Source organism: Ascaphus truei, chromosome 11 (assembly GCF_040206685.1).
Source record: "Ascaphus truei isolate aAscTru1 chromosome 11, aAscTru1.hap1, whole genome shotgun sequence".
Lineage (NCBI taxonomy): Eukaryota > Metazoa > Chordata > Amphibia > Anura > Ascaphidae > Ascaphus > Ascaphus truei.
In genome coordinates, this window is record NC_134493.1 from 56,111,049 (window position 1) to 56,122,705 (window position 11,657).

Sequence of the window (11,657 nt, forward strand, 5' to 3'; positions counted from 1 at the left end):
CCCCCCCTTCCTGTCACTGCCCCCCCCCCTCCTGTCCACTGCCCCCCCCCTCCTGTCCACTGCCCCCCCCCCTCCTGTCCACTGCCCCCCCCCTCCTGTCCACTGCCCCCCTCCCTCCTGTCCACTGCCCCCCCCCTCCTGTCCACTGCCCCCCCCCCTCCTGTCCACTGCCCCCCCCCTCCTGTCCAACTGCCCCCCCCCTCCTGTCCACTGCCCCCCCCCCCCTCCTGTCCACTCCCCCCCCCCCTCCTGTCCACTGCAGGAAATGCAGGGGGAGGAATCCATGCCTTTGAGGCGCCCCCCCCCCCCCTCCCTTTGACGCCCCCCCCTCCCTTTGACGCCCCCCCCCCCCCTCCCCCTTTGACGCCCCCCCCTCCTTTGACGCCCCCCCCTCCCTTTGACGCCCCCCCCTCTCCCTTTGACGCCCCCCCCTCTCCCTTTGACGCCCCCCCTCTCCCTTTGACGCCCCCCCCTCTCCCTTTGACGCCCCCCCCCCTCCCTTTGACGCCCCCCCCCCCTCCCCTTTGACGCCCCCCCTCCCTTTGACGCCCCCCCCTCCCTTTGACGCCCCCCCCCCTCCCTTTGACGCCCCCCCTCCCTTTGACGCCCCCCCCTCCCTTTGACGCCCCCCCCCTCCCTTTGACGCCCCCCCCCCCTCCCCTTTGACGCCCCCCCCTCCCTTTGACGCCCCCCCCCCTCCCTTTGACGCCCCCCCCCTCCTTGACGCCCCCCCCTCCCTTTGACGCCCCCCCCTCCTTTGACGCCCCCCCCTCCCTTTGACGCCCCCCCCCTCCCTTTGACGCCCCCCCCCCTCCCTTTGACGCCCCCCCCCTCCCTTTGACGCCCCCCCCCTCCCTTTGACGCCCCCCCCCTCCCTTTGACGCCCCCCCCCCCTCCCTTTGACGCCCCCCCCCTCCCTTTGACGCCCCCCCCCTCCCTTTGACGCCCCCCCCCTCCCTTTGACGCCCCCCCCCTCCCTTTGACGCCCCCCCCCCTCCCTTTGACGCCCCCCCCCCTCCCTTTGACGCCCCCCCCTCCCTTGACGCCCCCCCCCCTCCCTTTGACGCCCCCCCCCCTCCCTTTGACGCCCCCCCCCTCCCTTTGACGCCCCCCCCCTCCCTTTGACGCCCCCCCCCCCTCCCTTTGACGCCCCCCCCCCCTCCCTTTGACGCCCCCCCCCTCCCTTTGACGCCCCCCCTCCCCCCTCCCTTTGACGCCCCCCCCTCCCTTTGACGCCCCCCCCCCTCCCTTTGACACCCCCCCCCCTCCCTTTGACGCCCCCCCCCTGCCTTTGACGCCCCGCGCGCACACACTGACTGACTGCCGCACGCACGCACACACTGACTGACGCGCACACAAAGCCTGACTGACGCACGCACACACTGACTGAGGCACACACTGACTGTGTGTGCGTCAGTCAGTCTGTGTGTGTTTGTGTTTCTGCCTCAGACTCACTGACGCGCGAGCAAACACACAGTGACTGACGCACACACGCTACATGAAGCTGTAAAGGAGGGAGGGAGGGGGGGGGACTGGATTGATGTGAATGGGGGACAAACAGAGAGAGGGGGGAGGAGAGAGAGGAACGGGAACATTACATCCCGGGCAACGCCGGGTCTCTCAGCTAGTATAGTATAAGATACAGATGGAGAATTTTTCGCCGACATTTGAATTTGCTGCGAATGTAGCAGATATTCACCGCTTGGTTGTGAAAGGTGACATTCGCTTACCTTCATACAATGCCACCACACAAATGATGCGAATACAAAAACCACAACAAGCTCTCCATACCCATTATTACTTAATTAATGGTTATTAATTTTTAATTGCGTACGGTATATAACTGCATGAAGAGTGAGGGGGTGTCATACTCCCGACGAAGCCGTACAACCTATTGGCGAAACGCGTAGAGTAGGGACCGCCCAGAGGAAGAGAGGATTGGTGCCGAGTGAGTGCCCATCACAGAAGCCCTACCGGAAGTGGCGTGACGCTCCGAGAGACCGCGACGGAGCTGAGCCACAAGCGCCGCAGAGAGTGATCAGGCGGCAGGCAGCTGAGCGCGGGAGAACCCACCGGACACAGAATGATGGCGGCGGGGAGAGCCACGACACTATGCGATCTATCCTCTATTCACTAATGAAGTGATACGCGCTGTTTTAATACAATTTTATTGCAAGTGCACATTTATGGAATCCATATAAAGTATACACCTTTTTAATATTGGTCTGCACTATGGGTATATTCTTTGACTTTGCGTCTCACCACTGCATTGGAAACTGAATGGAGTGTATCAACGCCCGGGTAAAGAAGGCCACAATCATTCCAGCCACCTGCTGTTGCCCATATACCATCTACTGATGCAGCGGCCGTTATTCGAACGCTTCACGCGTCATGTACATCGGAATCCCGATTTGAAACCGTGGTATGAATTCCAGCCTCCCGCACTAAGATGTGCGTGGCGAATGCAGAAAAACAAATGTTAGTGTTCTGGCTTTTAAAACATGAAGTTGACACAGTAGCACAGTGACACAGTGACACAATAGCACAGTGACACAGTGACACAGTAGCACAGTGACACAGTAGCACAGTAGCACAGTGACACAGTAGCACAGTGACACAGTAGCACAGTGACACAGTAGCACAGTGACACAGTAGCACAGTGACACAGTAGCACAGTAGCACAGTGACACAGTAGCACAGTGTCACAGTAGCACAGTGACACAGTAGCACAGTGACACAGTAGCACAGTAGCAGTGACACAGTGACACAGTAGCACAGTGACACAGTAGCACAGTGACACAGTAGCACAGTAGCACAGTGTCACAGTAGCACAGTGACACAGTAGCACAGTGACACAGTAGCACAGTAGCAGTGACACAGTGACACAGTAGCACAGTAGCACAGTGACACAGTAGCACAGTGACACAGTAGCACAGTAGCACAGTGACACAGTAGCACAGTGACACAGTGACACAGTGACATAGTAGCACAGTGACACAGTGACACAGTAGCACAGTAGCACAGTGACCAGAACAGTAGCACAGTGACACAGTAGCACAGTGACACAGTAGCACAGTGGCACAGTAGCACAGTGACACAGTGACACAGTGGCACAGTGGCACAGTGACACAGTAGCACAGTACTGTACACATTACAATTCATCCATTTTATTGCAAACGAAGAAACAGAATACATGAAATGAAACAAAACATCCGCGATATAGAATTGTTGCAAATGTTATGTTGCAGTTCTACCCACCAATCAGGACCGGGCATCTAGGCAGCACCTTCCTACCCACCAATCAGGGCCGGGCATGTAGGCAGCACCTTCCTACCCACCAATCAGGGCCAGGCATGTAGGCAGCACCTTCCAACCCACCAATCAGGGCCAGGCATGTAGGCAACGCCTTCCTACCCACCAATCAGGGCCAGGCATGTAGGCAGCACCTTATTACCCACCAATCATGGCCTGGGCATGTAGGCAGCGCCTTCCTACCCACCAATCAGGGCCGGGCATGTCGGCAGCACCTTCCTACCCACCAATCAGGGCCAGGCGTGTAGGCAGTACCTTCCTACCCACCAATCAGGGCCTGGGCATGCAGGCAGCTCCTTCCTACCCACCAATCAGGGCCAGGCATGTAGGCAGCACCTTCCTACCCACCAATCAGGGCCAGGCATGTAGGCAGCACCTTCCTACCAACCAATCAGGGCCGGGCGTGTAGGCAAACCTTCCTACCCACAAATCAGGGCCTGGGCATGTAGGCAGCACCTTCCTACCCACCAATCAGGGCCTGGGCATGTAGGCAGCACCTTCCTACCCACCAATCAGGGCCTGGGCATGTAGGCAGCACCTTCCTACCCACCAATCAGGGCCTGGGCATGTAGGCAGCACCTTCCTACCCACCAATCAGGGCCTGGGCATGTAGGCAGCTCCTTCCTACCCACCAATCAGGGCCTGGGCATGTAGGCAGCTCCTTCCTACCCACCAATCAGGGCCTGGGCATGTTGGCAGCACCTGGCCCTGAGTATGCAAAATATTATGGTTTAAGTGTACAAAAAGGTGGGAGGGAGACCCCTAGCAGACAGGGAGGGAGACCCGTAGCAGACAGGGAGGGAGACCCGTAGCAGACAGGGAGGGAGACCCTTAGCAGACAGGGAGGGAGACCCCTAGCAGACAGGGAGGGAGACCCGTAGCAGACAGGGAGGGAGACCCGTAGCAGACAGGGAGGGAGACCCCTAGCAGACAGACAGGGAGACCCCTAGCAAACAGGGAGGGAGACCCCTAGCAGACAGAGCCTGCAGAGAGTTACAGAGGTGTTGCTGTGACGGGGAGAAACTGCAGTGTCCAATCCAGTGCTGGTCTCAGGCCTGAAAACCAGACCTGTAGGTACTGGGCAAAGAGAGAACAGGGGAAATCTCTGCAAATAGATCCCTGCGACTAGTCAGGCAGGGTACCCCCAGTTCCCCCAGTTGGGTATGTGTGATGTTTGTGTCTTTTGTATAGTTGTGGATATGTTTTTCCAATAAATACATTTTATAAACTCTCGTGTTCTGCCTGGCGATATTGATCCCGGGTATTAGTCCTGGTCTCCCGCGTTCTGCCTGGCGATATTGATCCCGGGTATTAGTCCTGGTCTCCCGTGACACTCACAATCCCAGTCGCACTCCTTTTTGACACAAATATATATGGCGTGGTGGGTTTGGGTTTTGAGCTTCCCGGAGCTGTGTATCTTTGTATATTGACATTAAGAGACTCTTATTTCCTTTTATAGGCAAATCTGGGGGCTTGCTATATACAGTCCCGCAGACCTCTATCTCCAGCCCTGTGGGGGTGCTAGTTTATGGGCAGACTAAGGGCCCCGGTTACACACCAGTGCAGCTCTGATTGCTGCTGACGGTAGTTTTTGGGGTTCCGTCTCCTGGTCCCATGTTACCAGCAGCCACTGGAAGCTGTGTGTCCCCTCTGCCCCCATCCAAACGCACCCTCTACACCCCTGCAGCTCCCCCTGCCCATCCCCAGCAAGTCTGCAGGGGGCTCTCAGAAACCTAGAGCCGACCTTGCCCCGCATCACATTGTGTGTATCACGTGTGTGCGCAATATGTACAAGGGAAGCCCCAGCAGAAACAGCTGTTGATAATCATTCTGTATATATGTATATATGACTTCATCACCCCGCTCCCGGTCTCTGGTTACACGTCTACCCTTTGTCACTAATAAAAAATAAAAGCTTTCGCTGGAACTTACATGTCCGTAGTATTAAGAGGAGGAAGAAGAATCCGTGAAACGCCATTTTCCATTTCAGGAGAGATTGTCCCTTGTTTTTCTTAGACTAAAGTCCACAAGTTCGGGGGTTTCACTTTCATTGTGTATTACAACCAGCGCACGGTCTGGGACGCTGCTTATAAAGGGGGGAGGCGGGGAGTGGGGTTTTGCAGACAAACTGCTATACAATCACTGGCTGATTCTGTATTTATGTCGTGTATATATACAATAGTGACAGGGGGAGGTGTATATTACCTATGCAGGTAAATGAGTGACTCAAGTAAACCTTTCTTGCCTTTATGTTTCATTCTAATCTTTCATTCTTTTCAGCCACGCGCAGTTTCATCCTCCCAGAAGTGAGCACAGTCTCAGTTTGCTGGTGTGACACTGTGCGCGTCTGTAAGTCTGCATTCTCTCCTTCATATTCCCTCTGCAGGGACACTGACCAGGACTGGAACCCCCCCTCCCTGGTCAGTGGTATTGCGAGTCCTCCCTTTTCACACCTGTATGTCTCTCCTCCCCCCACCCCTCCGCTATCACTCAATTACCCATCTTTCAATGCCACTCCCTCAATCACCCCTCTTCTCACAGTCATTTCCCCCAATACCCATACAATTCCCCCTCCCACACAGCCCCCCAATACACACACAATACCCCCCAATACAAAACTACCCCCTCAAATACAGACACCACTACCCCCCCAGATATAAACAACCCCCCCCCTCAGATGCAAATACCACAAATGCAATTACCCCCTCCACAAATACAATTGCCACCTCCTGGCCCAGTTCTCTAAATATCTCCCCCACTGATATTCCCTAGAGAAGGCACATTAATCATGGGTTAGAGCAGGGGCAACATGACATCTCGTGACCCCACGGCGTCAAATGCGACGGCGACACGTCACCAAGGAGAAGTTGCAAAGGCCTTGTGCGATCCCCCAGCATTTAAATTCCTTGGGGGAGAGCGCGGGGCCTCTGTAGCTGCCGCGCCCTCCCCCCCCCTGGAAAATCTCCCACCCCCCAGTTTGCACACCCCTGGGTTAGAGCAAATCCCACAAGGTTAACACTGTGTGCACAGCACAGCCAGCTCCGTATAATCCCTGAGGCAGAAGGGAGTTCTCAGGGTTAATAAAACGCGCTCCACCGCTGTCCCACTCCTGCTATGGAGCTTTGTCAGGGGCCTGATGCTCCTCCACGGCCGGAGTGAAACAGCTGTGGGGCACGTGCAGCCCCCGCGATTATACGGCGCTGACTATGCGGTACATACAGTGTCACCCTTCTGTGACTTCTTCTAACCCAGCGGTGCGCAAACAGGGGGGCGCTAGATATTCTGGGGGAGGGCGCGGCAGTTTGTAGAGGTCCCACGATCTCACCCCAAGCATTTAAATTAAATGCCGGGGGGACCGCGCGAGACTTTTATAACACACTTACCTTCCAGCGACGCGTCGTCTTGGGTGACCCGGTGTCAAATGACACCGCGGGGTCACATGACATCACGTTGCCATGTCATTTGACGCCGAGGCCGGGCAGGGGCGCAAGGCTCAGAGGAGAGCAGGGGTGCGATGAGGAAAAATTTGCACACCCCTGCACTAACCCGTGATTAACGTGCCTTCTCTACGGAATCTCAGTGGAGTCATTTAGAGCAGAGCAGCACTGACTGCAGGCGGCAGTGACTAGGTCCCATTAACCCGCATGGCAGCCTCCTTATGTACTGCAGTCTCAGTTATCACACAGAGCTGGCTATGCTTAGTGTACATTTGTAGTCCCACTCTATCCTGCTCTTACCCACATGGTTACCTTCCATGGCTGTGAGTCCCATCTTAGGCCTCATCCAGGGTTGTTGCTGGCGTATGGAGGCGCGCTGAGGCTGAGGGAAAGCGGGTGCTTTCCCTGGCCTTAGACAGCGCGCCGTCCGGGGGCGTGTCGGCGGGCGGGCCAGTGACGTCACGGAGCTGGTTCGCCTTCATTGGGCGAACCGCTCACGTGACCGGCCCTGCGCTCCCTTGAGCGCTTGAAACTAAAATTCGGATAAGACCTACGCTTCCGCGCGCTTGCGGAAGTGTAGGCGAGCCCCTACTAAAGCCGCTCTCATTGCGGCTGTAGGGGCTCAATGGTAAGCACCAGCGCGCCTCGGTTTACGCGCTGACCATGCCCGAGGCCTTAAGTGTCACATTTAAAGTGTCTGGCAGAGTTAATTTTGGAGTTGTCATCTCTGGATGTTTTTTTTCTATATCTTTAATCATGGATGCATTCTGAATATCTGGACTGACATTCTGATTTATTTCTACAAACAGGTATGTTTCTGAGCTGAATTTCTACCATCAATTACTACAGAATTTAACATTTATTAATTGGTATGTGTCGGAGCTGAATTTCTACCAGCAATTGCTACAGAATGTAAAATGTATTAATTGGTATATATATATATTTATATATATATATACACAAAGTTGGGTGACAACTAGCACACACTAATACTGCAAGAAAACTCCAGATGCTAGTTCCATAAAGAATAATGTATACAGTTTACCAGATGGTGGTCCAGCAAAAAGAAACAGCACACAAGGGATAACTTCAGATGTTGTATTGAAGATGTAGACACTCAGAACTATGTATTATATATATTGAGACTGAGAGAAGGTTACCCCCTTCCCCTGATGAAGTTAATTCTGTTAGTGAAATTAGTATGTATATATATAGAGAGAGAGAGACACTCCCAACAAACATTAATTACAGACCCTGAATAGTCCAATCTATTTGCAGGTAGAAAGTTCTGTATGTGATCATCCAATTAAACATGCAAACACAGGAAACTACACAAAATCAACCCTACATACACTAATAACTATTAGGTGGGTAAATACCGTATAAAAAGCCAGAAATATAGGAAAATATCAATACTGTTTCCTTATAGTATACATGCTCATCAACAGATGTCTCACCGATAAAAAAACATATCTAAAATACATTTGCTAATACATTTGATATATTTAATAACCACAATGACAATAAAAATGTTAAAAATACATTGTAATCAGCCTAATAAGAGTGCTACAATTTATTAAATGCTCATATCATCAGCTATGTAAGGACCAAATGGTCTGAATAGCCGTAATGATAACTCACAATGCATAACTATAAAAGACAATACAAATAAGAAGAAATACAGTACTAATGTCCCAGGTGAGCAGAAAACTAACATAAAAAAACATCCCGGGATTATAGCTAAATTCAGTCCATATGGGGTTAATGATCTAAGGGTGTGAATCCATTCCCTTTCTTTTTGTGACCGTTTGATAAGCCCATTACCACACTCCGGTAAGGATCGATTGTGTCTATACAAAAGAATATCTGACCTTCAGGGTTTGGGTTGTGCTTAATTTGAAAGTGTTTGGAAACATTATGTGATTCAAACCCATTTTCAATATTTCTCACGTTCTTGAATCCTAATTTGTAATTGCCTACAGTACAGCGTGTCCTATATACATATATACGCACAGACATACAGATGCAGCGGCCGTTATTCGAACACTTCGCGGAGCCGTGTTCGTGTGCGCTGCTGTATCCCACGCGGCATTAGAGCTGCCAATCACGCCAGGCACACGTGTTTATCGCGGTTGCTTTGTTTGAATTTCATGGATTCTGTTTCCTTGGGTGCAATTCTTTGCGTATCCGTAGCAGAAATGAATGAATTGTAATGTGTACAGTACTGTGCTACTGTGTCAATTTCAGGTGTTTATAAACCAGAACACTAAAATGCCATTTTCTGCGCTCGCGTCTTAAGGCGGTACGGTTGGAAGAAATCCCGCGCCATGACATGGGTATTCCGAGGTATACACCGCGTGAAGTGTTTGAATAATGACCGCTGCATTTGTACCAGCACATATACTACATAACAGCTAGTACAGGAAATACATTTTTTTAACGTCAAATTCCTTAAATGTAATATTGGATTTGAATGACCACTAGTACCGTATTTGCAAACAGAACAATTTTTACACTTATAAAAGCATAAATGTGGTATAAGCCAATTATTCAGTTTCTTATTCATCTCTCTAAACACTGTGTTGGAATTTAGACCAGGGTAATGCAGTTGATGTGGTCTACTTAGATTTTGCAAAGGCTTTTGATACGGTTTCACACAAGAGGTTGGTGTACAAAATAAAGAAAATTGGACTCAGTAATAATATATGCACCTGGATTGAAAACTGGTTGAAGGACAGACAACGGAGGGTTGTCATAAATGGAACTTTTTCAGGTTGGGCTAAAGTCATGAGTGGAGTACCTCAAGGATCGGTACTGGGACCCCTGCTTTTTAACTTGTTTATTAATGACCTTGAGGTTGGTATAGAGAGCAAAGTCTCCATCTTTGCTGATGACACTAAATTGTGTAAGGTAATAGAATCAGAGCAGGATGTAATTTCTCTTCAGAAGGACTTGGAGAGACTGGAAACGTGGGCAGGTAAATGGCAAATGAGGTTTAATACAGATAAATGTAAGGTTATGCATTTGGGATGCAAGAATAAAAAGGCGACTTACAAATTAAATGGAGATATATTGGGGGAATCCTTGATGGAGAAGGATTTAGGAGTGCTTGTAGACAGCAGGCTTAGCAATAGTGCCCAATGTCATGCAGTAGCTGCAAAGGCAAACAAGATCTTATCTTGCATCAAACAGGCAATGGATGGAAGGGAAGTAAACATAATTATGCCCCTTTACAAAGCATTAGTAAGACCACACCTTGAATATGGAGTACAATTTTGGGCACCAATCCTAAGAAAAGACATTATGGAACTAGAGAGAGTGCAGAGAAGAGCCACCAAAATAATAAAGGGGATGGACATTCTAACTTATGAGGAGAGGCTAGCTAAATTAGATTGATTTACATTAGAAAAGAGGCGTCTAAGAGGGGATATGATAACTATATACAAATATATTCAGGGACAATACAAGGAGCTTTCAAAAGAACTATTCATCCCACGGGCAGTACAAAGGACTCGGGGCCATCCCTTAAGGTTGGAGGAAAGGAAATTTAACCAGCAACAAAGGAAAGGGTTCTTTACAGTAAGGGCAGTTAAAATGTGGAATTCATTACCCATGGAGACTGTGATGGCAGATACAATAGATTTGTTCATCTTTTAGATGGGAAAGGTATACAGGGATATACCAAATAAGTATACATGGGAAGGATGTTGATCCAGGGATTAATCCGACTGCCAATTCTTGGAGTCAGGAAGGAATGAATTTTTCCCCTTAATGGGGTTTTTTGTTTGCCTTTCTCTGGATCAATAAGTAAGTATAGATATAGAATAAAGTATCTGTTGTCTAAATTTAGCATAGGTTGAACTTGATGTACGTTTGTCTTTTTTCCACCTCATCTACTATGTAACTATGTAACTATGTAACTGTGGGGGACAACATATGTTTAAAATTAGAAGCCTTTTAAAATAGTATCCTTGGATAAGGGGAAAACAGGATCACTTAATAAGATATCCCAACGCTGCTTCCCCACAATGCACTTCATTTTATGCGAATCGCCAGAGAATTCCGTAATAAACGGTATAGCGAAATTATGCAATTCAGTATCTTTCTTCTCATCTACCAAAATAAGATCAGATCTTGGCCTGTTATTTACTCTCTCATAAGTTTTATCTACAATCACACTATTGTAATTCCGAGCCCAAAATCTTTTTTTTTTTAAATCAACCGCTTGTTTTTAAAAATCTGCATCCTCTGTACAATTTCTCTTAATACGTTGAAACTGGCCAACCGTTTCTTATCATTATTACTTTTTGCCAAAAGATGATTATTTTTATCAACTTTCTTAGAGAAGGTTTTGGTGTTTATTTTCATTTCATGAATAATAAAAAAATGTTAAGCTCTGGGAATTCAGCAGGCTGTGTTTATTACTGACTTTAGTACATCACGTTGAGATCATTGGCGTTTAAATATACAATAAATTCTTGTAGTGCGCTGACGTCCCCCTTTCAAATTAACAGGATGTCGTCTATGTACATTCTATGACCGACACGTATGCGCAGACTGCGCGGCAAAGACGCTGTGAGAGGATGTCACACGCAGTGGGGGGGAGAACACAGCCCGAGACCGTGAGGGGGTCGTGTCTGCAGCTCGACCAAGGACCCGGTTACCCACTCGTCACTACGCCGGATATCTTACGCCATTGCCTAAAAGACGTGGAAGAGTGCGACTGAGACCATTCTGTGGTTTAGATTGAATCCCGGGGAAGCGGCGAAGGCCTCTGTAACTTCACCTACCTTGGCTCAGATGGCTTCTGGTGACGCGTTGCCATAGCAATGTGTCGTGGCGTTATGTGATGTCATGACATCAGAACGCCGGAGGGGGGGGGGGCGAGGTGGTGGGGACAGCAGGTAG

At 50.0% G+C, this 11,657-nt stretch overlaps 1 protein-coding gene across 4 annotated transcripts in view; it reads right to left on the reverse strand.

Annotated features, from left to right (window-relative positions):
• LOC142463566 (uncharacterized) overlaps positions 1-5,675 on the reverse strand; it is a 46,795-nt gene extending 41,120 nt beyond the window's left edge. For all 4 annotated transcript variants that reach the window (XR_012787453.1, XM_075566480.1, XM_075566481.1 and 1 more), the window contains exon 1: positions 5,245-5,675. Coding sequence is in view for 3 of the 4 variants with exons in the window: in XM_075566480.1 (XP_075422595.1) it covers positions 5,245-5,290 (46 nt within the window). In the remaining variant the exon portion in view is untranslated. The remainder of the gene's footprint in view (positions 1-5,244) is intronic.
• Positions 5,676-11,657: the final 5,982 nt, after the last annotated feature.